Source organism: Centroberyx gerrardi, chromosome 18 (assembly GCF_048128805.1).
Source record: "Centroberyx gerrardi isolate f3 chromosome 18, fCenGer3.hap1.cur.20231027, whole genome shotgun sequence".
Lineage (NCBI taxonomy): Eukaryota > Metazoa > Chordata > Actinopteri > Beryciformes > Berycidae > Centroberyx > Centroberyx gerrardi.
The window spans coordinates 27,410,347-27,436,581 of NC_136014.1; the positions used below are offsets into that span (position 1 = coordinate 27,410,347).

The window sequence follows — 26,235 nt, forward strand, 5'->3', positions numbered from 1 at the left end:
TGACAGACTTTACACCTTAATGTCCAGACTTGTGCTGTCACCATAGCAACTAACACTTAAAATTCCTTAGTCACCATTTTATGCTGAACTAGCTAAATTATGATAATTTAGCTAGTTCAGCATAAAATGGTGATTAGCTAAATTACCATGACAAACAGTGGAAGGACCGTTCTATCCATTCAATTTCTGTGGTTTCACCTCTTTTTCACCCCTGTTTGACCTCAGTTTGACTTCAGTTTGACTTCAGTTTGACCTCAGTTTGACCTCAGTTTGACCCCTGTTGCCCTGCTGGCTCCGGACCAAAGCCATACTGCCTCCTGGATCTCTTCGTCCCTCTCCGTCCTCTTCTTCTTTCCTCTTCCCTCCTTGGTTTTTACTTTCCCTTCCCTGACTCCGCCCCCCGACTCCGCCCCCTTCATATTTCTACGTGATGCTGATGAAGTGAAAAGCTGTTTTCCTGTTGAAACCAGGAAGCAGTTCAGTTTACCCAGTATAAGCTACTCCGGTGCCAAACGGACCTCCGCCTTCAGCCGCACTCGGACCAGGACCAAAGTCAAACTGAGCGACCTTCTCCCCGTCGGTGCGGATCGAGCGGCCGGTGCGGCGACTCGGCTCAGAACTCGCTCGGTGTTCGCGTGAAATCGTCCGGCTCGACGGTTCGTTCTCAGCCGAGCCGACCGGCCGCCGCGGGAGACGCGACGCGACGCTTCGGGTCGCCGTTTCATTCTCGATGGATCGATATGAAGCAGGACTGGGTTTCCCAAAACCATCTGTACACACGAGTTCATCTTGGTCCTGCAGAGCTGTAGAGCGAGGCACCGACACCGCCACGGTTCAGGGTTCAGATCCCTCTGGGGCCGCCCCATCCTAAAATTGAATGCAGTTAAGATGCAGTGGATACAAGACTCCACTGAATGGCAGATATTAAAGACACAACATTTTCCAGAAAAAATATTGCCTTATTTTTAGTAAGTAAGTAAAAGTAACGTTTTGGGCTGAACAAGAGAAACTTCACTCTGGTTTGTCCCATTCCAGCTCCGGTGGTCAGACAGTATTAGGTAAACAAGGTAAACAAGGTAAACAAGGTAAATAATTACGCTCTAATCTACAAATGAAAAGAATTATATCTTTGGAAAGTCTCCAAGCAAAAACTTGCAGTTAAACAAGAATTAATATCAATGGTGGCTTTACTGAATGGAAATGGAAAGGTCAAAATCTCTGATATGATCCAGATGTTTATTCTGAAATTCTGATTGCTATCGATCATTATTAGCAGTGTGAAAATTGGCTGTAGCCTCGTCAGTTCAGTCGCTATATGATAACTGTTTCTATATATCGCTGACGTCACTAAAGCGCCAGGGAAGGATTATGGGAAATGGAGGCAAAAACCACAGAACCATTAAAACTTGCAGCCACAGGTGCGTGAACGGAGCAGAGGTGAACTCGCTGTCCAGATGCGGTTGGGAACCCGGCGACTGCAGGACTTGTTAATAGCTCGTCATGTATTCTCAGTCTGGTGATGATCTATCTTAGTAACGGACGTTATCAGCCAATCAGCACTGGCGTCGGAGACACAGACTTCCTCTTTCGGAGAATCTCTGGATGCTGATTGGAGGACTGGTAACGTCCATCTGTCAGTGGCGGTGTGCTACTTCACATTCAGTCCAGATGTGATGCCAAAAACATAATGTGGTTATGTGCCAAGAATCTCTCATCCACTTCAGCTGTTGCATAAACGACTGTGGATATTAATAAATTCATAACTTTTTATGTACAAGTGTCTTGTTGGCGTGTCTTGTTTTTCAAGCACTGGGTCGAGACCCAAAAGTGGGTCAAATGAAGATTGAAACGAGTCTCCAAATAGTTCTGCTTTTGGTAACAAGGAGTTGATAATTACTGTGTAACTTCTTGAAGAGATTTCCCAGAAAGAACCTCAAAATGATTTACTAGTTTTGACGGGTTGATCGGCATTATGGGAAGAATACATGATGAAAGAAGTGTTATAAATGTTTTTTGTTTTAGTGCCTCAGCTCCTGGTGATGCAGAGGGAATCGAACCCGCCGCCCCGTATCCGGGTCTGTGCGACGCCGTTGCACCGCCAGGTCCCTTCACACTCACGGCTCTTCTCTCAAAGCTTGTCAGTCTTTCCTCTGTCGGCTTTCAAAGTTAACTAAAGACTCAAACCCACAACCTCTCGTCTAGCCGTCCAACACTGTTCACACTGTTTCAGAGCTTCTCAGTCTTTTCTTGGATGTTGACTTTTGCAACCTAAGAGTAGAAAGTGGACCAAACCTTGAATCCAGAAACTGAAACCTTTCAAATAGCTGTGCAGCTCTTTGAGCCACGGAGTCAAACTGCTTCAGAGTTTTTTCCCAGAGCTTTTCAGTCTTGCTTTGGATGTTGGCTTTCAAATGGACTTGGGATTTACATAGCCCATATGGGGTTTAAACAGACAACCTGTACAAGTTTGTACAGCTACCGAGTCTTACCGTTTCTGAACTTGTTCTCTAAGAGCTGTTCAGTCTTTCCTCTGGATGTCAGCTGTCAAACCAGCTTACTCAGACTCGAACCCACAACCTTCAAAAATCCTTTACTTGGATGTTGGCTTTTGCAACCTAAGTGTGGAAAGTGGACCAAACTCTTGAATTGAAAATAAAACTTTCAAATAGCTGTGCAGCTCTTTGAACGACAGGGTCAAACTGCTTCAGAGTTTTTTTCCTCAGAGCTTTTCAGTCTTGCTTGGGATGTTGGCTTTAAAAATGGACTTGGAACATAAACGGTTCATATTTAGGCAATGGAGACACCGAGTCTTACTGCTTCTGAGCCTGTTCTCTGAGAGCTTTCCAGTCTCTCCTGGATGTTGGTGGGCAAGCAAGGACATGTAGTCACATGACTTAGACTCGAGTCCCAGTTTTAATTGCTTGAGACTTGACTTAATATAACATTAATGTTTGATGTCATAATAATAATGAAAAATGCCATCAAATGTGCCATTTTTAACTATAAACACTACATGTATTACACTGTGCAGAATACATTTAGAACGGAGACTAAAGTGGACATCAAACATTAATATGGCATTGGAATGGAATTTGACGATTAAATACAAAGTAATTGGTTTAAAACAGTATTTCTACCTATTTTCAAATCTGGCGCTTTTATTTTGAAGGTTAAACGGCCAAACCGGAAGTCTTGTTTCTGCTAATTCGAGCTAGTCTGACCTATCGAGGCCGGGGTGCAAACTGATGTATTTTGAAATAACAGCTAGAGTGGCGATTTCAGCTAAATAATGGTGTAAATGTCTTTTCAAGTCACTTTGGGATCTGTTGGCTTCAAGAGACTTGGATTATGCTGTGAGAGCTGCATGGAGACATTTTATGGTTATTTTCCGTTCTTTTTTGAAGTCTGAAGACAAATCTCCAGCAACTTCGGTTGTTTTGGAGAAAGCTGCAGTGAGGGATCTCTGGGACTGTTGTATGGACTAACAAACTTTACCCGATTTTCTACTGGCATGGGGGTGAGTAGATAATGACTGAATTTTCATTTTTGGGTGAACTATTCCTTTAAGATTGAGATTTTTCTTCTCAGGTGTTATGAATCTACAAGCCACAGAATAAAAACCAGTACCAGTTTTGGATTAGCAAAAGGTTTATCTTCATACTACACTCTGTATGCTAACGTGTTAGCATGCTAAAGCACCACAGAACTAACTACCAGAGAGGATTTTGGTGCCAGTCGTCTTGTCAGATACTGGGCAAGGAGACCAACGGTACTTTACATATCACTGTAGGAAGCCTCAAGGCTGCAAATATTCAGTATTCCACATGAAGGCATTAAAAACATGATAAATTTGTATATTTTTTGCTTCCCTTCCCTCTGGGTCGTCGTTCCAGACTTCATTAACACACAACAGGTTCACATGGTTAGTTTATTTATGGTCAGAAGTGAACATCTCAACACACACAGGGTTCATGCTTTCTGGCTTCTGCTTGCATGTGTTCTAGGCTGAGATTTTTACCTGGTTATTAATGTCTTTCTCAGCGTCAAATAACGTAAACAGTAATGAAAGATGCACACAGCGCTGTTAATAAACTGGTAGATTAGTGGACATTTGCATAGGAGGATGGATGGCAGCTTGGTTCTGCATCAGTATTATAGGCTGGAGACTGGTTTGATACAACTGTGCTTTGGGAAACAGTTATAGATACAGATACAGGGTTAGTAGACATTTTACATTTTATTACAAATTACATTCCACATCTCAGTGTTTTACAACTTGGGTATAAGCTAACAGTCAATAGCTTATATACTGTATTATATGCAGATCCTCTTCAGAGTTGCATTTACTTTCCACACGTTTTCCTTACATTTAAAGACCTGGGAAATCGCTTTTCACACTTTTCCATATTTTGCTGCCTGTGCAGGAGTCACATCTGATTTCACCAAACGAATAATCTTTGCTCTTTGTGACCAAAAACGATATGATGTCACGTGTGACAGAGGGCGTTTCAAAATTTGAGGAGGGAGCTAATAGCTAACTAGCTGCCATTCAGCTGCAGTCGGCTACTAGCTACTGCCATGCTAGTTAGCTAGCTTCAAAACCAGAAATGATGTATTTGCCTTTCATCTGGTTTTCAATGGAACTGAATGAGAAGTGAAGTAATGTTTTGCACACTTCGGTACACAGTCTGACCGCCTTTACTCTCCATTTGATTCACTTTCACAAAACACACACACACATTCCCTGAATAAGAGACAAACTTCCTTGTCATCTGCAAAAAAACATCTGAGCAGCTTAAAAGATTTCTAACAAATTTGATCCTTGAAAAACACTAAAACATCTTCCTGACTGTGAGATTCATGATTCCTGTTCCACAGTCCATGATGTCTCAGTTCACTCCAGGCTAACTTTCCCCTTCATGACTGAAGTGGATTTAACAGGTCAAATCGATGCAGGATCATAGCTTTCATGTGGATTCACCGCTCTACTTTGTGGCAACAGCAGAGGAACTGAATATTTTGTACAGTCAGCGTATATCTGCTTTTTAAAGCTACACTAGGCAAGTTAGGCAAGACTGTCCCTTCCTTCCCCACTAATTTAGACGCCATGTTCACCCTGTGTCTCCAGATTAAATTCTAATTAAAATCCTCTCATCCCTAAACTAAGGCCCGTTACAGACTCTATGTAAGCAACGCATGCAACAACGCAAATGGCAACGCAAGGGGCGTTTCTTGCGTAGCAAAACGTGCCGTCCAAAACACGACGCTAACGTCTGCTGCGATGTCACGCATTTCAACAACAAGCAACTACTGATGAAGAAGTCATTTCCTGTGTAAACAAATGAAAATGGCAGAAACAACTGACAGTACCTTCTTCTTTTCAACTTTGTCTTTTGGCAGCGATGGAGAATGTATCAAAGTGAGCCATTTTAAACACTCTGCACTCTAATATAACACGTCCATGCTCCAGACTGGTGGCTTTGCTCCCCCTGGTGGATAGATGCAGCATCACCTCAGACAGGCTGTAGGCTGCTGGACATGCATGTACTGTGTTAGGCTGGGTTCACACCGCGTTTTTTGATGTGGAAAAAGTGCTGCCTGGAGCGCTTTTTGTGAGGAGAAATAAAAAGCGGATCACGGCAACGTCACCTGACGTTAGCTGAGCGGCTGCTAGCTCACTGACCGGCTGGTTAGCCGAGCGGCTGCTAGCTCACTGACCGGCTGGTTAGCCGAGCGGCTGCTAGCTCACTGACCGGCTGGTTAGCCGAGCGGCTGCTAGCTCACTGACCGGCTGGTTAGCCGAGCAGCTGCTAGCTCACTGACCGGCTGGTTAGCTGAGCAGCTGCTAGCTCACTGACCAGCTGGTTCACTTCTAGCAGACAGAACAGAACAGAACAGTGTTGTGCAACAAGCAAAGGCTTACCAGATATTTCCAATACATGTCCAGTATAATCCATACTGCCTTTATGATCGCTGTTGCGGTAACGCAAATTCACTTATTACAACGTCCAATTTCTCCACCGGCACTTTCACTTTCTCCACATTTGTTGTTGCTATGGGAAACGGCCGGCGTCTCTGTCATCACGATTGGTCGGCTGGAAAAAGCAGTTCACGTCACCCGGCGCTTTTCTGAAAAGTTGAACATTTCTCAACTTTTGAAAGCGCTCCGCTCTGACGAAAAAACGCAGCTGCAGCTCTTTTCGGGAGCGGCCGCCTGTTGTGCGCCTCGCGGCCGCTTCCCGTTACTTTTAATGAGAAAAAGGCGCTGGCGGTTGGGGAAAAAACGCTGTGTGTGAACGCAGCCTCAGCAGACAGCTGCCACAGGTGGAGAACTTGCGTTCTGCCTTGCGTGGAGTCTGGAACGGGCCTGACAGGATTCACCTGACAGGACTTCTGGGTATTGAAGTTCAAACAGTTACCTCTCGCTGCCATTTGGGGTCGCCAGTGTGCGAAGCTGCCTAGTGCAGCTTTAACGAGAAACCATCTAGTTTCAGTGAACAGATGCAAATCCCTCTTAAGAAAACAAATAGTACCCAAGTTCAAAGACAAGGGTGGAAGTTACTATTGCTACTGAGTATAGATCTATACATGACAAAAATACAGACTGTTCTAAACATGCCGGCCTGAGCTGCTTCATCAATAACTGATTAATTATCTGCATACCTGTTAGCTGTATAAGAAGCAAAATTACATTCAGGTATCCTCAAAAGTAACAGATGTTTTGGAATTAAAAAGTTTGGAATTATAAGGTTTTATTTGTAGTTTAGAAATTTTGAGCGTTAAAGTTTGCACATCCCATAAAGCAAACCAAATATCACTTTTTTTCAATTAGCATTTTGAATCCACATTTTCTTCTTCTATCTTGACTTATTACTTCATGTAGTTTGACATTGTGTGAATAACCAATTTGTGATGCAAAAATGTCCGATGGAGCCTTATAATTCCTGAGTCACAATTTGTGTGAATAAACAGTGTTTCATTAGTGCAATATTTTAGGTTATAGAACAATATTTAAAACACAGTAAGGGCTGCAGGTGTTAAATAGAAAAGGAAAATCAAACCACACAGAGAAACAACTAAATACTCAGGAATGAGCAGCTTCATGCAGCTGAACTGAGATCTGCAGCACAGAAGTTCAAACAGAACTGGAACAGACAGAAAAGACAGAACAAACAATTCCCATTCAGTTCAAAACTCCAGAATCGGCATCTGGTGCCAAGATGGCCGCCATAAAATGTTTGATTGGCTTGTTTTGGTGCAGGGAATGGATTTGTTACTATGGAAGAAAAACTCAACCTTGCCGTATTCCACCTGGTGTCCAATCGTTATTATTTTCCATAATAATTTTTTCATAAAATTTTCATCACTGTGCTGCTGCAGTGTAACGTAAAGCAACCTTTACAAGCTGTGACACTGAAAATTTGTTTTGTTTGAGACTCACAGCAGCCGCTTAAAACATTTATTTTCACCGGCCTTTTCTTAAATTTTCAAATTCCATAACTTTTCCAAGATTTTCCTGACCGTGGGATTCCTACACTTTCCTCTTCTCAAACCTTTTCTATCCATTCCAGTCCAGTCCACTTGTTTGTAGCTCGGGCTGAGAGGGGGAGGAGGGGGGAGAGAGGGGGGAGGGGGGTCCAGAGGTCAGAGGTCACCACAGCTTGACGTCCAGCAGCTCGACGTCCCCCAGCACCTCCAGCTCGGTGATGCGGCTCAGGTCCTGGACCCGGTGTTTGTAGTCCAGCTGGTGAAGACCGTTAACGGCAACTTTAAACTGCTGAGCCTCGCACAGGATGATCATCTGGAGAGAGAGAGAGAGAGAGAGAGGGAGAGGGAGGGAGGGAGGGAGAGAGAGAGAGAGAGAGAGAGAGAGAGAGAGAGAGAGAGAGAGAGAGAGAGAGAGAGAGAGAGAGAGAGAGAGAGAGAGAGAGAGAGAGAGAGAGAGAGAGAGAGAGAGAGAGGGAGAGGAGGGAGAGAGTGAGAGAGACAGAGGGGGAGAGAGAGAGAGAGAGGGGGAGAGAGAGAGACAGAGGGAGGGAGAGGGAGAGAGAGACAGAGGGAGGGAGAGAGAGAGAGAGACAGAGGGGGAGAGAGAGAGAGAGAGGGGGAGAGAGAGAGACAGAGGGAGGGAGAGAGGGAGAGAGAGAGAGACAGAGGGAGGGAGAGAGAGAGAGAGAGAGAGAGACAGAGGGAGGGAGAGAGAGAGAGGGGGAGAGAGAGAGACAGAGGGAGGGAGAGAGAGAGGGAGAGAGAGACAGAGGGAGGGAGAGAGAGAGACAGGGAGGGAGAGAGAGAGAGAGAGAGAGAGACAGAGGGAGTTTGTGTGTGATTGAATAATTGCAAAACTTCTATTGTTCCATTATTTTTATTGTTATTATTGTTACTTTTTTTGATTATTACTGATTTGCTCTGGCGACAGATACTGAATTATTTAATGCCAATAAAGCCAATTTGAATTGAACTGAATCAGAGCCAGAGAGGCTGCTGTCAGATTCAGGCTTTCTACTGTCTATCAGCACGAGGACGCAGCTTTAAAAGAACAGATCAAATTGGGTCATTATCTACTGATCCTCATGCCGGTCCAGTCTGTCCCTGTTGAAGCCTGAAGGTCTGGACCGGACTCCCTGCAGCAGTTTGGAAGAAAGCTTCTCCAGCAGCGAGTCTGCAGACCTGCTGCTGAGCTCATGAAGAAGAAACATGGATCTGATTTTGTAGCGGCAGGAGGATGAGGAGATAACGACTGAATTTACATTTTTGGGTGAACTATCCCTTTAATCTTCTATGTTAGGGATGTAACGAATGTTCATGATACGAAATTTTACAAACGATAAAAGAAAAAATTTGCCGAGATGCTTCACTGAGCTGCTTATTTTCTCAAGCAGCTGTAAATCATGATGCAGTTTGATAAAGTTTTCTCTTGAAGACGAGGTGCCGAAAAAAAGGAGTTATACATAAATACAAATGTAAGAAGGCTGTGGAAGTGTAGTTACAGCACGTTACACCGTGTGTTTCGGGTGCAGACGCCTCCTCAGCTGCAGTGCAGTGCCTGAATAAACAGTTTCTGCATTAGAAGTGCTTCCTCTCTTTATTTCTCTTGTTTCAGCTCCTCACTTTTCCCCACAGCCTTCACATCTATCACTCAGTATCCACAGGATGATTCTGTCCTTTAACAGCTATTTCATAAAGGTGCTGAAGATGACTCACGTCTTTTCCGCTGAGGTGTAATGTGTTTTACTTTCATGCAAACAACCGTTTTCTCCATCTGTAACAATGTAGCTTTATGATTCATTTTAACTGCTTTTAGTGCGATTCTTGTTTCTGCTGCTTTACTGTTTTTATTGGATCTTCTGTTGCCTTATGGAAACTCTTAGCTGTCTTATCTTGTCTCCCTGTTTTCTAATTATTATTAATACAACAATTATTCTTGTTTATTTCCCCCCCCCAATTCCCCATTAAGAGGCATTTTGTAACCAGGAATTTGCTCTTGACTTCACTCTTGCCTGCTTAAATAAAGGCTAAAACAACAACAACAAAAAATGTATGAGAGTAGGTGTCTTGTACTGTCTTGTAAACACAGCAGCTGCAGAGGTTTAATGGGATCCGTCTGTTTATCTAACCTGGTTATCCAGGCGGTTTCTGTCTGTTTATCCTAATCAGGTCTCTGGTGTTTTCCTGCTAATCTAAACTACAACAGGTTCAGTGTTTTCCAGGAGTTAAAGTGGGCCGGAACGTTCCGGCACCTTCGATTAATAAGTAAATAAATCTGATTGGCAGTTTCATACATAATAATGTCAAGCGAGTTCACAGGGCTGCCAACTCTCACGCATTGACCGTGAGACTCACGCGGTTGACATTTTTCACACGCTCTCACGCCACAAGTCCATTTTCTCACGCAGTGAAAAACAAATTCATAACCGATAACGTCGCGGCGTGAAAAGAGACACTGACAGCGCAGCACCGTGCAGCAGAGAGTTATTCAGACCATCTGAACAGAGAGAAATATACACTAATCTATTATATTGTCATTTATTCCCATGCATGGTGCTCAGAGTAATCTCAGTCAGCGGCTCTTCTGCGTCTCTCCCTCTCCTCTCGCAGGCAGGAGTGAGAGTGAGTTGCTATGGTTACGGGATGCTCTGTGTCTGTCGCTCTGAAACTTTCTCAAGATTCCCAATAATAGGTTTTTAGGTTAGTATGCCTATGCAAAATCATGAATGTAAGCACCTCAATGCTGAAATCTAGTAATATAACATCATTTAAAATTTTTGGTTAACATTATACAGGGTTGCTGTTTCTTGACTTAATCCAAGAGGTTAGGTGGTGTAGAAATGCTGGAAATTTGTTTTAAATTACTATTTTTTTCTAACCCCCCCCCACCAATTATGTATCTTACCCCCCCCGCCACCTGCCAAATCCCACTTTACCCCCTGGTGTTCTCACATTTAAACTTCACACTGAACATGTTTCCCCCTCGTTAGCATCTCATGACAACACTATTCTCTTCTCTGGTCGTAGTTTGTTAGATTTGTGCACAGAATATCCAAAAAAATCCATATTTTAACATATTAAAACATAAAAAATTAAAACACACAATGAAAAGGGAAAGTTTGTGTATGTTTCCCCTCAGATGAAACATACAGTAGAGGAACAAAATCGAAGCAGCATGGCAACAAACCCAAAAAACTTCACATTTCTGATCAGTGGCGTTGAAGCAGCGTCCCTGTCAGGGTCAAAGGTCACGAGCTCACCTCAAAGTACTGTCCCGGAGCGAAGGGGAAGGCGGCCAGCCGGGTCTCCTCCGACCCCCAGCAGTCGGACAGGAAGGAGTTTCGGACGAAGACGCCGGTCTTCAGCCGCGGGTTCAGGTGGAGCGCGATGTCGCCGCTGTCCAACACTCTGAGGTTCACACAGAAACTGGAACACACACACAGATGAAAAGTTTGACATTTTCATTTCATCCATTTGGAAGAACTACATCATATGAATAACTGAATGTGAAGGTGAAGGTGTGTGCTGCTGTCTGTCGTACCTGTGTGGATACAGACTGGTCTGTCCTTTGATGGTGACGGTGTGTCCGGCGCTCAGACCGCTCACCAGCTGCCCTCTGAACGGGAGAGTCTGCAGAAACAACCTGCAGTCAGGTGACTTGGGACTTGACTCTGACTTGTACTTTGATGACTTGAAAAGGTTTCTAAAGTCTTGACTTGAGATCTTGTGTTTGTGTAAATGACTTAGATTGAAAGTGATGAGATTTGTTCCAGCGGACGACTGAATTTAAATTCTGTTTTCTGAATTTGTATGGAATGATTGAATTTATTGAAGTTGAAACTGATTATAGAAATCAAACTCATGATGCTCTTACCAAGTTTTTATCCTATTAAAACCATATTGCATTGAAAAGTCCTAGATATTTAGTTTTCTTTAAGATATTAAATTGATACTGGACTCTTGATTTGTTCTGACTTGACTTGCTGTTCTACATTTAGACTTGAGACTTGACATTAATGACTTGGACTTGACTTGGTAATCTAAAGACTTGGTCACTCCTCTGTCAGATGTGTCTCTGCACTAATGTCACCATGACAGATTCCTCCACATTAACAGCACTTGGTGAATAAAGTCATTCTTCATTATGTGCTCTGGTTATTCACATGTAATTATCTACTGATTTTTATCCACATATTCCTGTAACATTACTGAGTGGACAGTAGAGACTCCATCTTTAGTCCAGCGGCATCACACTCCTGCTGGCCTGCTGGAGTTAGTTGATGTTTAATTGGGTTTCTGCTAAATCAACTCAAGCTGTTTTTCCAGACGGTCGGTCCGGGCTGTCAGGCTCGTCTCCACGTGTGTTCACTGGATTTCTGGGAAAAGTTGATCTGATAACTTTATTTACAGTGTCCAGGCCGAACTGCTGACATGGCACAGTGTGTGTGTGTGTGTGTGTGGGGCGGGGGTCAAATGAAAAACAACCACAGCTAGACTAGGCATGGACGTTTCTATTGGAGTAGAAGAAGAGGAACAGAAGCTGACCACAACATGACATTAAAGCTGCGTTCAACAGCCAGCAGGTTCAGATCAGTTTATTTTCCTCCTTCAGTTGGTTGGTCTGTCCAGGTGAACAATGACCTTTGACCTCTGGTGGCTCCAAATAACGGCAGTGAGAGTCTCAGTCCTCTAACAAGAGAACTGACACTCCAATTACAGGAAACCAGCCCGAAACACAAGGGATTATGGGTAGAAGGAGATGGGAAGCCTAGCAGAACAAAATGAAGTCTGGACTGACGCTCATATTCAGCTGTTTCTTCATGTGTTCTGAACTGGTGTGAACACCACAGAAGAAGAGACAGACAAGTTCATTTTTATCATTTCTTCTCCATGTGATTCTGGACAAATTTTCCCTCCTTGGAAAAATAAAAGTGGACTTGACTTGAAAAAACAAACTTAATCAAATGTACACTGCATGGCAGATCTGTGATGGTTGTATCACATGACACGAGTTTTCAATACAAAGCTCTGACTGAACAACATTGACCATCATGCAACAGGAAAAACTCACCAAGTCACCTGATGAGGAGAGAACGGCCTGGAAGGGAACACACACGCAGGAAGCCAGTTAAATAAACACCTGAAGAATATTCTTACAAAACAGGAAAAACTCACCTACTCTTACAGAATCATTTAAAGCACAACATTAAAATTGATTTTGGCATTTTTTTAAAGGAGGTGGGTAACGTAAACAACTCTAATGTAAACAACTCTAATGTAAACAACTCTAATGTAAACAACTCTAATGTAAACAACTGGTTAGCAAAATGAGAACACTTTTACAAACTGGATCCTCTGTTTTCTGTATTTCACTCTGTATTTAATGTATTTTACTCTATTTTCTGTATTTTACTCTATTTTCTGTATTTTACTCTATTTTCTGTATTTTACTCTATTTTCTGTATTTCACTCTATTTTCTGTATTTTACTCTGTTTTCTGTATTTTACTCTATTTTCTGTATTTTACTCTGTTTTCTGTATTTCATTCTATTTTCTGTATTTTACTCTATTTTCTGTATTTTACTCTATTTTCTGTATTTTACTCTGTTTTCTGTATTTCACTCTATTTTCTGTATTTTACTCTGTTTTCTGTATTTCACTCTATTTTCTGTATTTTACTCTGTTTTCTGTATTTTACTCTATTTTCTGTATTTTACTCTATTTTCTGTATTTCACTCTATTTTCTGTATTTTACTCTGTTTTCTGTATTTTACTCTATTTTCTGTATTTCACTCTATTTTCTGTATTTCACTCTATTTTCTGTATTTTACTCTGTATTTTCTGTATTTTACTCTATTTTCTGTATTTTACTCTGTATTTTCTGTATTTTACTCTATTTTCTATATTTTACTCTATTTTCTGTATTTTACTCTATTTTCTGTATTTTACTCTATTTTCTATATTTTACTCTGTATTTTCTGTATTTTACTCTATTTTCTGTATTTTACTCTATTTTCTGTATTTTACTCTGTATTTTCTGTATTTTACTCTATTTTCTGTATTTTACTCTATTTTCTATATTTTACTCTATTTTCTGTATTTTACTCTATTTTCTATATTTTACTCAGTATTTTACTCTGATGATGAACTTCAGGTAGTAATTTTCCCTCAACATGGATATAAAACATTTCTGAAGTGAACTCTACATGCTCAGACAAATTTCTGCGATAAAATGTTTAGCTCAACTTTAGTAAACAACAGTAATATGAGTGACGTGCAGAAACACACAGAGCATCTGTTCCTCACGTTCGGCCGTGAGTCTCTGCTGAGCGGCCCGGCTGCAGGAGACGCTGCGGTCTGAAGAGAGGAAACACACAGACCGCTCCAATAAAACCCTGCAGGTTCATCACATTAACAATTATGCTGCTGCTGTGGAAAAAACACATAACTGCAATTCTGCTTTTTCTCTATTGAGAGTTTACATGGTTATTTATGTGAAGTTTCATGACATCAGTGAGGCAATTTTTTCTCAATTTCTGTACTTTTTGCTGACATGTCATTTTTGTCCGACAACATTTCTGGCCATGCATTACTATCTCTGACTCTGAAAATAAATACATTCAATTGAATCCAGATAATGAAAACTCACAGCGCTTGGCAGGAAGGCGATAGCTTCAACTTTGACCTTTCCGGATATGGCCAGAGTGTCGACCCGCTCCAGCTCCAGTCTGTGTTTGTACTCCAGCAGATGAGCTCCGTTCACCGCCACCTGAGAGCCGAGACACACACACACACACACACACACACACACACACACACAACTGAACACACTGACATACTAAACTACATTCCTATATGCTCACTTAATATTTAACCTCTGACCCATATTTACTAGTGATGGATGATCTGCTTATCTCACGTTAGGATTCGATACATGATATGGGGTTCAGGATTTGATAAAACCACGATACGACGTAATTAATAAAAGTTCAAAGTCTGACTGCAGAATTCTGTTTATTTCTGAGACTCAAATCTTTCTAGCGATGCCATTGGCTGCTAGAAAGTAAACAACAATTTAAAAATGTCGTTACAAAGTGACAATAATATAATTTGGATGGAGAGCTTGTGAAACTGTGATGGTCAAGAGTCTCATTAGTGATTACTACAGCAGAATAACATGGAGCTGATATCACCATTCATGTTCCTGACAGCAGAATAACATGGAGCTGATATCACCATTCATGTTCCTGACAGCAGAATAACATGGAGCTGATATCACCATTCATGTTCCTGGCAGCAGAATAACATGGAGCTGATATCACCATTCATGTTCCTGACACAACAGATGGATTGACATGTTTTGTATTGAGATATATTGAATTTGGATATATCGTCCCATCGCTACAAAAAGGCTGGTTTCTAAAAATGAGTTTTGAGCAGCGATTTAAAGGTTGAATGTGTTTTTTCGTGTTCCTGTCTCACCTTGAACCCGTCGGTCTGGACCAGGACCAGGAGCTCGAAGGCGGCCCCGGGGGCGAAGGGCATCAGGTGGAGGATCTCCTCCCGGCCCCAGCGCTCCTTCTGCAGCGTGTTGCAGACCACGCACGCCGACCGCTTCAGCCGCGGGTTGAAGTGGAACGCCACGTCCGCCCGGGGCTTCACGCTGCTGCCGCACGTCAGGTCCACCTGGAACCTGAGACGCAGAGCAGAAACTGATCCAGCCCAAAACTCACTGGTCAAACTAAACAGAGTTATAGAACAGAACAAAACTCCAAATGATGACTGGTAACCGGCCAAAGTGGCTGGTGGAGTAAAGCAACTTACCAGCTACGTTTTAAAGTGTTAAAGCCATTCCACTGATTGGTTTAAAGCTCTATGCGACTTCTTTTGTGGCAAAACATTCTCTTTGATGCCTCTTAGTGTTGCAGTTTTTCTTTCCAAGCTCCAACCAAACCATCAGCGTAACATGAGACTCTGAGCAGCTGATTCTGAGCGGCGGCGTGCTGATAAACACTGGAGGAAACAGCAGAATCGCACAGGAAGTGATGCGTTTTACCTGACATCCGGCTACTGTCTACTTATCTTAGTAGACAGTGTTTTATCCCAAGCATCTTCCGGTTTGGTGCTTAAACCAGTGTTAAAGCACCTGATATTAGTTACTTTTTAAAATTAGAATGTCGTTAATTTTATTTTTCTTTTATATCGTTTCAGTTTTGTAAGCGCATATGTAAACAAAATGTAGAAAATGTGTGGAAATCCAGCAGCAGCTGGTGCAGACAGCATGCTGCAGTCTAAATCTGTTTGATCTAAATGAGATTTGCTTACGGTTTGAAAAACAGAGCAATAGTCCTGCGTTGCATTTTGTCATTATGGCAGCACAAGCCATATTGCTACAGCACGGGTTTGAAGTGGGGAACGATAAAGTAATTAGCTAGTTATTTTTAATAAAGAGTAACTCTGTAACGTAGGTAATGAAGTACCTAATAATGACTTTTAAAAGTAACACCAACACTGTAATAGATCTGTTTATCATGTTGAGGAAGTCTTGCTGTGTCATCACCTTAAAACAGACTGTAACTCAGAGTTTAGTGTTATAAGCCCCCCCGCCCCGCCCTGTCCCGCCTTGCCCTGCCCTGTCCCGCCCTGCCCTGCCCTGCCCCGCCCTCCGCTCGGACCCCGTACCTGTCAGCTTCACTCGGGATGGAGCCCTGGATCAGAACCATCTCCCCCGGCAGCAAACCGCCCAGGATCGTCCCGGCAAAGGGAATCGACTGTGGGAAATACAGACATTATCAGGGATGCGACCAGGACAAGAGGGAACAGCTGGAAACAGTGGGAGAGAAGCAAAGGATCTTTAGTAGAGACAAACGAGTGGGAAACTAGTGTGAGAAACTACAGCTGTCAAGCCCTGACTCAGACAACCAGACCTGTGAACAATATGTCTTCCATAGGGCAAATGGGTAGCTGCCAAAGTGGCTGCTAGGTAAGACACACCATCACAAAACCACCAAAAACCAAACTTTACCAGCGTTTGTCTGATCTCTGGTGTGAATTCCACACAACACAAAAACTGAAGCACACCAGGAAGGATCTGCTGTCTTTATAACATTCCTGTTTGTTGTTTCAGCTACAGACACAGACGGTCTGTCTGTGAGTTAATGCTGGACACTGACACATCAGCTTAATGTTTCAGATCAGGAAGATATGTACGTTACACCAAAGAAAGATTTAGCAAGTTATCCAGCAGCTAAAAAACGCTACGTTTCGTTCTATTGTAAGAATGAACGCCACGCCGAACTCCATTCGAAATTCTGGCAATTTTAATGTCGCTTCGACTATCTGCAAACGTACACACCCGGTAAAACTTGATTTAAGACATTTTACAAATCATTAAGAAGCACTCTTCAATTCGGCATACATTTAATACAACAAGCTGCACGTATTCAAATAAAATGTGAAGTTTTCGAATCGCTTCGCCTGATACATTTTTCGTCCGCCGGTGGGCGGCGGCGAACAGAGTGAAAGCAAATGTAAGTTACAATTTTATTGAAATAAAGAGTTATTTGCTGGATGAGATGTATGCCGAATCTGCCAGTCAATCCTCACAAATTCAGAAAAATACTTAAATCATGTTTTACAAGCCAATGTCGCATGAATTGTTCCGATTTTTGAATGGAGACTGGCGCAGTTGATAACTGTGAGCACAGCATATCGCATTAGCTCATACGCTACTGATTTAGCTAGCCTCAGACTAGTTTACGAACAAATCTCAGCTGTCAATGTAAAGACTGGACACGACTCACATCAATTATTTCACTCAAATCTCAATACAGAAAGCTGTCTCACCGGAGTTAAAACCGTCTGTTTCGGGTTTGTGATCGACATGTTGGAGAGTCACAGCAGCGACCAGTGCCCAGTTTCTTCAAATACTGTTGCTTACTTCCGCATACGTAACGAGCTAGACTGACTGTTACAAGGATGAGTCAAGTTCTGAGAGGAGGAACTAGTTCGTACTGAACCACACTGGATTGTTTTGAATTGCTTCCAAGCATTGTTTACTGTTTACTATTAATTCGCTTATGAGAAACAAGCTAAATTCATATGTACTTCTCAATAGAACATCTCTGAATACAAAATCTGGTCCGGTGTGGTGACATTGTTGTCTGCTCCTTCTACATGTGTGCGTGTTGTCGGGATATAATCCAATTTATAGTCTTGTGACACCAATAACTTATTCATTAACTTCCACCCGGTTCAGGGACTCAAGAAAAAAAAAAAAAAACACAATCAGGGGATTGTTGTCTCCCATAGCCAATCAGAGGGAGTTATGTTGTAAAAAAAAAAATCCCTGACAAATTACATGTTTCCTTTGATTTCTAAGCTGCTCCTGTGAAAATAAACTTAGTAACCATATAATGAACCACACAAATCCTCCACATATGTAAACTTTTAATTACAAAAAAAAACTTGACCAAAGAAAATCTGTACATATCTAAATACAAAGACGTAAAAACACATCAGGCTAATATAAAAAGTACTGCATGCTGGATTTTACATTTCTTTTTTTAATTACAAAACCCAGGTAGACGAGTTAAAAACAGAAAATTTAGTTTACATACAAAGACAAAAAAACATAAAAACCAGGGTTGCAGTGCTCTTAAAGTATGTAACCAGCAAAATAACGGAATACTTCGACCGGCTGTAAAGTTTATTCTACCAACCACTTTGGCAGCAAACCAGCCTTCATCCTGTTATGTTGTAAAAACTTATATTATTTGTTCTGTAAATTAGTGAAAGTGGTTGAACGCTAGGAGCCAGTTGCTGCGGTCGCTGGACGAAAAGTTAATCTTCTGCCCCTTCTGTGAATGTGATTACAGGTCGCTTTCAGTTAAACCATTATGTACCAGCAAGAGGCGAAAGTCTTTCCAGAAGCTGCGCAAAATGGCCGCCACAAAGCGGTCCCCGTCATGTGGAAGCGACAGATTGTTTTCTGAGGCGTGTGACGGATGGAGGGACGGCCGGTCGGATGGCCATCGCCCTCTTCAAGTGTTTTATTTTTACCCTCTTCTCCCCCCAAAACTGTCCTTATGTCCCTCCCAGGGGCCTCAGAAGTCGGCGTCCAGCCTGAAGGTGTTGTCGCTGGCGCCCGACATCACGCCCATCCTCTGGTACTCGCCCACCCGCTTCTCGAAGAAGTTGGTCTTCCCCTCCAGAGAGATGTTCTCCATGAAGTCGAAGGGGTTCTCCACCCGGAAGATCTGAGAGGAGAGGAAAACAGTCAGTACACATCACCATGGTCCAGTCTACTATTTATACAATTTGTTTTGTAAAGCACTTTAAAAATCACACTGTAATTTGAGTAAAATACCACAACAATCCTGATTGAGGGTAAATTCTTTAAATATTTAGGGGTTCCAATTCAACTCCCAAATAGCAAAAAACATTTGAGTTGTCTGACCTAAAGACATGGTGATAAAATCCACTTGCTTGAAGTAGGAGTCAGATCTATAACACCCGACCAATATGGGTTTTTTGTTGTACATGAACTGAACCCATGAGTAAGCCTGACTGGTAATGTGTGTGTACTATATTTTCTGGGCATGCTCAGACAGGCGTCTGTCTCGTGCTGCCGCCCCTCGGCCAGCGGACCACACGCCCTCTGACCTGAGGACCTGCAGCAGCACTCAGCCCCCATCACTGGCTGAGGTCCGTACCCCTGCGCCTCTCATCATCGCACGCCCAGACACCCACTATATATCAGTCGAACCCACCAGATGTGATTCTCTCATGGCTGAATAAACAGAGCAAGCTGGTCAGATTTAAACCACAAAAAGGTGAAACTCGGCATCAGACTGTTCTGGATCAAACCAGTTTACAGGTGAACTGGGAGAGCCGGGGTCGTTACCTTGTTGAAGCCGAGCTCCAGCATCAGCCTGTCAGCTACGAACTCGATGTACTGCTTCATCAGGTCGCAGTTCATCCCAATCAGCTTGACTGGCAGAGCCTTGGTCAGGAACTCCTGCAGGAGCAACAACACACCGCGTTAACAAAAGCATATTAAAATGTTTATTAAAACAAAAATATTCAGCCGTTTCTTTCATGTTTGTGGGAAAGGAGACAGAAACCAGACCAGTTTGTTTAGTATAATTACATGGAACTATTGTTCTACACATTCAAGACCTAAGAAACATCCCAACAGTTCAGGCTGATTCAGTTTAACAGGTTTGTCACAACAGAACAGACTCAAAGCTTTAAAAAAGGGAAGGTTCAGCAATTTTATCACTTACCAAGCCCCCTCTTAAATTCAAGCTCTAATGTAAAAATTTTGGCAATTTCTCAGAGATAAAAACTCTGAAGTAAAAAATGTTGTAAATGTTCTCTGGAAGTAGTGACCCAAAAACTGAAGTCGTTTCTCCTGACGTGTTTCTACTGGTTAACCCACCTGTTCAATTTCCACGGCGTTCTTGATGATCTTGGTGACGGTCTCCTCAGACGGCTTGTTCACCAGGTGTTTGAACATCAGACAGGCGAAGTCACAGTGCAGACCCTGAAATCAACACAGGTTCACTTTTTAGAACTGCAAAAGCAGAACAGGGGCGACAGTAGAACACATCTCCATTTCAAATGCAGAAGACACACAGCTGGTTTCTAAAAGTTAGTACCTCTGCAGAATAAGACGTAACTTATATAAGACTAAGAATAAGACCCAAGTCTCACCTCGTCTCTGCTGATGAGCTCGTTGGAGAAGGTCAGGCCGGGCATCAGGCCTCTCTTCTTCAGCCAGAAGATGGCAGCGAAGGAACCAGAGAAGAAGATTCCCTCCACAGCAGCGAAGGCGACCACACGCTCTCCTGAAACGCAACATGTCCAGTTAGGATCAATACCAAAACCAATCGCCCAGCAGAAATGGTTAAAAACATAAGCGGGGGAAAGGCAGGAGTTCTGCTCTGCTCTAAACATCGTGGCCGGTGGAGTTTGGCTGAACCGGCCACTGTGGCTTGTTGTTCAGACAGAAGCCAAAGCGACTGGACTCACCGTATTCAGCGTTCTTGTTGCCGATCCAGTTGATGGCCCAGTCGGCCTTCCTCTTCACACACGGCAGAGTCTCGATGGCGTTGAACAGGTAGTCTCTGTGGAGGATAAAACTACTGTGAGCCAACGCACAAGGCTTTCCTTTAGAGCAGGTAGAGATCGACTCTGGTCCGTTTCAGTTACTGGCCAACAGTTTGTTAGAATAAACAGCAAAACACTGACCTGAAACAGCACTAAGGATTTTGTGGTTATCAAAATGTCAAACCTCATGACTCAAATTTCGATTTCATTTTAACAAAAATTAGACCCATAGGTGCTATTAAATTAAAAGATGAAAATAATGAAGTCATCTTTTCTCAGTGTCTTGCTCTTATAAAAAGGTACTGCAGACTTATTAGGCACAGCAGTATATTATAGTAAGCTCTGAGTGAACATAGCTGACAAAAGTTGTTAAAACTGTGAACGGGCAGAGCAAGAAAAAGGATGCAGATTGTTCTCCATTAACCCTGTTCTGGATATTTATAAAGGCCTTAAATTCAGGCATTTTCAGACTTTAAGGACTCAGACCCTGGAGAAAGATAAACTCCCAGTCTGGGATCATTTATATTTCAACCACAGCGAAGCCAAGCTACACTCCTCTGCCAGTAAACAGAGCCGGTCTGAGCGGACCCACCTCTCCTTGGAGTCCTTGATGTAGGTGTCGATCAGCAGGCTGTACATCTCGGAGTGGATGTTCTCCATGGCGATCTGGAAACCATAGAAACACCGAGCCTCCGTCACCTGCACTTCCTGTGTGAAGCGCTCCACCTGGTGGTCAGAACAGAAAACAGGTCAGAGATGAGAAAACTGTGTGGGCTGACATGTTTACAGTTTCTTTAACTCTTAATTACTTGGTCTTCTTTAACAACAAGAAGGGAAAATCATAGGATTATTCATCTATAAAAAGCTCAACTGTTGAAGCTTCCATTACCTTACTGTGTTTTTAATCTGGTAATTATGTACCAGATCACACAACTAGTTGGTTTTTGTATTTGTAGAAATTGTTTTTTGGCGAAAGTAACAAATTTACTCAAGTCAGTTTTTCCAGTTAAAAGAATCTGGTACTATTTCCACCACTGCTTATAAACATTTGCCATGTTGCTGACCGACTGCTGTAAAGTGAGACTGAACTGTACCATCTAAAATTTCATGAATGTTTCTTGTTGTCAGGTCTCTTGAAAACGACCTTTATCTCCACAAAACTACCCAATAATAACAATAAAAAAAACATGGATAAACTGAACATTTCCTCAGTTGTACTCACCAGATTCTCGTTGACGATGCCGTCGCTGGCGGCGAAGAAGGCCAACACATGAGAGATGAAGTATCTCTCCTCGTCCTTCAGAGACTCCCAGTGCTGCAGGTCCTTCGACAGGTCCACCTGGGAGACAAGACTCCTGTTAACACTCGGTGTTTTGACAAGTCTGTAATGTTGGTGATCTAGGGACTGAAGCTTATTTTACCGTTGACCTCACCACTGTTCAGACCGGCAGCTAAACGGCTAAAATGTAAACTAAACGACTCGTTCCTTCAGCTGTCATCTAAAGCCCTAAAATGTAAAACTATGCACGTCATGAGCTGCAGAACACGTTTACCTCCTCAGCTGTCCAGAAAGAAGCCTCGGCCTTCTTGTACATCTGCCAGATGTCGTGGTACTGGATGGGGAAGATGACGAAGCGCCGCGGGTTTTCCTTCAGCAGCGGCTCCTCCTCCCTGCTGCTGCTCTGTGTGGGTTTGGGCTGAAGGACGAGAAACAACAACGTCAAACACAAACCAAGCAAAGGCTCTAGATTTATATTTCCTATTACGCATTAGGGCTGGGTGATGATTCAATCAAATGTTATATCGTCTTCCAGTGGAATCATATTGTGATATGATATTGTGATATCGTCACACAATTCTGTTTAAACTGATGATTAATGATAAGCTAATTTTATTTAAAAACTGACCTGAGGTATGGAACATTTTAAGCAAGAAAATTTCAGACTACAGAACCAGGCAGTTCAATGTGATGATCAGTTGGATTATTTAGAGTGATTTTTCATACGCAAGGCATATTGTCATGTCGATGTGAAAAAAATCCTAATGGTTATCATGATATTGATTTCAAACCGATCACCCTGTCCTATCATACACCTACATGCGAGGATAAAGACTCAGATTATGGTTAAGGCAGCGGCTTGTTAAATGGCCAACATAACCGCTATTGATTCGTAGCAGCTTTGATCCACTACACAGTCATGGGAACTTTAAGATTAATTGGGAACTGTATTGATCCTTGCAGTGAAACTAATCCCAGAACAGCTGGCAGGATTCAGTGTCTTGATCAAACACTTCAGCAGGTCGGATGCTTGCACAGGGATTCCATTAGGAAACATAACAATAAACAAACAAAATAATAAATCAAATCAGTATCTAATGTACTGCAGGTAAACATTATGTTTATGGTAGTTATCTGTATGTTATTTATCAGTTATCAAACCTCAGCTGCTCCAGTCAGGATCAGCTGAGGTTGGTCGCAGTTGGCGCCATATTTCGCCAGCCGGCGTTTTTAGGCGCCATATCATCAAAATAATCCACATTAAATTTACACACTTTACATTAATACACACACACACATATCCGCCTTGCATCGTAAACCAGATTAAAACAGTGAATGTTAGTGCAGATTCTCTCACTCACCTCACTATCATCAAAGATTTTACGCGCGGTTTTGGACGCCAAGATCCGGGTGGTGTTCAGGCTGGGAGGCTGGAAGGTAGAAATATAACTTTACACACCGTGTAAACACACATTACACGACTGTTTTTCATAAATCAGTGTTAATTAACCACATTAAACAACGCAAATGCGGATTAAATCAGCGTTTCTCAGGCTGTGTAACTTCATTCGCGGAAGACAAAGATGGCTTCCATGATCGTAACCTACAGATATAGTTGCAATCTTAAAAAAATAGCTCCGTCATTTAACTACAACACACTAGATTCGTGACAAAGATAAGTTTCATCTGTCTTACCGTGTTTTCTTTGTCCACGTTAAGTGAGATATTGTTGATCTGAGTGCTGAGTGAGTTTCCATTCTTCTTGGCGAGAGGAGAGCGAGTGGCGAGCATTTTGTCTCTGGTCAGTTAGTCTAAACAGACAGAATAAATAAAAGACAAGTAAAGAAATAAAAGGTTACGCGTTTGTAAAACGAAATAAAAACGAAGCTAACTAATGAGACTAAGAGAAGCAGCCTGTACAGAAGAAGACTAGGAACTGAAGCAGTCTCTGTTGTCCGCTCGCCTTTTTATTGAAATCTTGGCGCTAGAAAGCAGCCGGCCAATAGAAACAGAGCTGCTGTTGGCTCTTTAAATTTCAGGAGAGCAAGAGCCAATCAGGTGGCAAGCCTGCGCGCGTGACCCCTCCAATACTGCGGGAAATTCAAACCCTTTTGTCTGTGCGGAGTTACAAAACTGCCGGAGTCTGATGTTACAAAACCATTACAAAAGGCGCATTTTGTAACATTTTTATTTTCCTAAAAAAGTCGCATATGTTGTCTAAAACCCTTTAACTGGATTACAGTCATACAGTGTGTCATAAAGTACACAGTCTCTAAATCGCTTATGTTACGGAAAAACTCGGCAAACAGCTATTTGCTTAGAGAGCACGAAATGTCATATAATTTGCATTAAAACAACCCTAGATCGACGATATTGTCACGTAAACAACAACAAACTAGATAGTTAATAATCTGGTTTTACACACCATGCACATATTCCATTTAACTGGACTATATCTGTGTGAATAGTTACTACAATCATATTTGTATGTCTGCAAAAAGCAGAGATATAAATATCATCTCTACTTATCTACACCCAGCCTTTGATATGTTATGAGCGTGGTATAGACTTCGATTCCACTGCTGCACTTTGATTTAAGTTTTATTAAAAGTTATATCTTGTCTTTATGACAGACAGATGAAGGCTGACTGTTCGGTTTATTTCCCGCCGCCGCGCTTTCTGTTGTTGTTGTTTAGGGCGTTGCGGTGGAAATTTAGCGCCAAATAATCATTTTAAACATCACGCACAACTAAAACACTGCGTTTAGAAACGTTACGTGTATTTCACAGTGTGATAACTATCACTGACATTATCGATTATGGGCTGAAAACTATTAGACAACAATAGGTCAAACTAACCAGGGTAGTTTTTGGGTTAACAGCTGCCTAGATAAAATAAACATCGAATGAAAAGACGGAATGATTGTGCGTTTCTGTTTTGGATGAACTGAATGACTTCTACCTTTCTTCTGTTCACGTTTTTATCTCAGCGACGAAACTTATCAGCGATATTTTCCCTCTAAAATGATAATTACAGGCGTTTCTTCTCATCTGCAGACGAACGGTACGAACAGCTGTTTCCGGGTTGCGGCAGCAACGACAGCTCTGATTGGCTGCGCGTAAAGCCAACGACAGCTATAGGCTGTTGTAAATCCACGTACACAGACAATAAGGCGCGCCACCTAGCGGCTCGGATGAACTACAGACTCTTTACGGAACAATAAAGTAGAGATTTTTTTGTTCTGTTTTCATTCATTTGGGTTTTCAATCATAGTTTGTACAACCAAAAGCAAATATGAATGTATTTTAACTCAAAGCTAAACAACAAAATGCATATGGGTGTTCTGTCCATGTTTTCCACAGCATTTCCACTGCTACTGCTACTGGGCTACTGTTGCTGCTGCTACTACTACTACTACTACTACTACTACTACCACTACTGTTGCTACTACTACTACTACTACTACTACTACTACTACTACTATTACTACTACTACTACTACTACTACTACTACTGTTGCTACTACTGCTACCAGAACTACGACTACTGCTAATAATAATAATAATAATAATTTATAATAAAATACTTTATATTATAACTCCTACGTATTAGTATTATATTAATAGTAGTAGTAGCCTAGTAGTATTGTCTTTGTTAATTTTATCCTTATCTCATCTCATTTGATAATTTCTAATAATTTATAAATAATTAGAACTATAAACTGACAACTGACTGACTGTTTTGTTTTTTATGTTGATTGTGTTACTTTATGTCAGTCTTTTGATTACTATGTTGTTACACAGGCTGCACATACCTGAAAAACACAAAATATCTATATGTAACTAATATGATATCTACTTTTGTAAGAAAGAAGAGCCACTCTTTGTTTTCCATATCTCCCCGCATTACCACTCCCGGCCGCCGGGTGTCGCTGTCGCTCAGACTGAGCTGAGACTCCCGCCAAGTCCCTTTTCTTTCATTTATTTATTTATTTATTATTTCTTGGCATCGCTAAATGTCGGTCAGTAAGGCAAATGGGCGGGTGCCTCGTGCTGCCTCGTCAGCCAATGACGCGCCGCTCTCACGTTTCCGGCTCAACGTCGTCGTCTGCCATTGGTCACACCCCCTCAACGCTGCAACGTGATTGGAGGAGCGTTGTTACCGGGTGGCGTGGGGAGAGCAGCGGAGAGGACGGCGCTCGAGCTCAGGTTGTGTAACACATCACGTAACAGGCGCGCTGTCGTCAAGCAGAGACTTAATATACAGATTTATATATGGATTCATATACAGGAGGAGCAGCAGACTTAACCCAGTTTCCACATGCAGGACAGAGTTTACCGCCTTTTTAACGCTAA

At 42.2% G+C, this 26,235-nt stretch overlaps 2 protein-coding genes and 1 non-coding gene across 5 annotated transcripts; all 3 read right to left on the reverse strand.

Annotated features, from left to right (window-relative positions):
- Nucleotides 1-6,876: 6,876 nt before the first annotated feature.
- Nucleotides 6,877-17,434, reverse strand: lgals8a (galectin 8a). Its single transcript, XM_071925209.2, has 9 exons — nt 17,335-17,434; nt 16,171-16,259; nt 14,971-15,181; nt 14,138-14,257; nt 13,795-13,845; nt 12,560-12,586; nt 11,030-11,118; nt 10,749-10,914; nt 6,877-7,801 (listed from the first exon to the last, which is right to left on the reverse strand). The coding sequence occupies exons 1-9, from the start codon at nt 17,371-17,373 to the stop codon at nt 7,652-7,654; spliced, it is 942 nt and encodes a 313-aa protein (XP_071781310.2). The 5' UTR covers nt 17,374-17,434; the 3' UTR covers nt 6,877-7,651.
- Nucleotides 17,435-17,920: 486 nt separating this feature from the next.
- Nucleotides 17,921-24,925, reverse strand: rrm2 (ribonucleotide reductase M2 polypeptide). 3 transcript variants are annotated; one of them, XM_078289924.1, is made up of 11 exons: nt 24,842-24,925; nt 23,576-23,691; nt 23,242-23,310; nt 22,155-22,298; nt 21,824-21,940; nt 21,194-21,327; nt 20,524-20,618; nt 20,206-20,339; nt 19,931-20,035; nt 19,394-19,507; nt 17,921-18,746 (listed from the first exon to the last, which is right to left on the reverse strand). In XM_078289924.1, the coding sequence occupies exons 2-11, from the start codon at nt 23,669-23,671 to the stop codon at nt 18,594-18,596; spliced, it is 1,161 nt and encodes a 386-aa protein (XP_078146050.1). In that variant the 5' UTR covers nt 23,672-23,691; nt 24,842-24,925; the 3' UTR covers nt 17,921-18,593. The 3 variants fall into 3 exon arrangements, with proteins under 3 accessions (XP_078146050.1, XP_071781312.1, XP_071781311.1); XM_071925211.2 differs by lacking the exon at nt 24,842-24,925 and having other exon boundaries at nt 23,576-23,805; XM_071925210.2 differs by lacking the exon at nt 24,842-24,925 and having other exon boundaries at nt 22,155-22,268; nt 23,200-23,310; nt 23,576-23,805.
- On the reverse strand, nt 19,088-19,226 carry LOC139931656 (small nucleolar RNA SNORD94). The gene has a single exon (XR_011785523.1). It is a non-coding gene; the product is annotated as a small nucleolar RNA SNORD94 (small nucleolar RNA).
- Nucleotides 24,926-26,235: the final 1,310 nt, after the last annotated feature.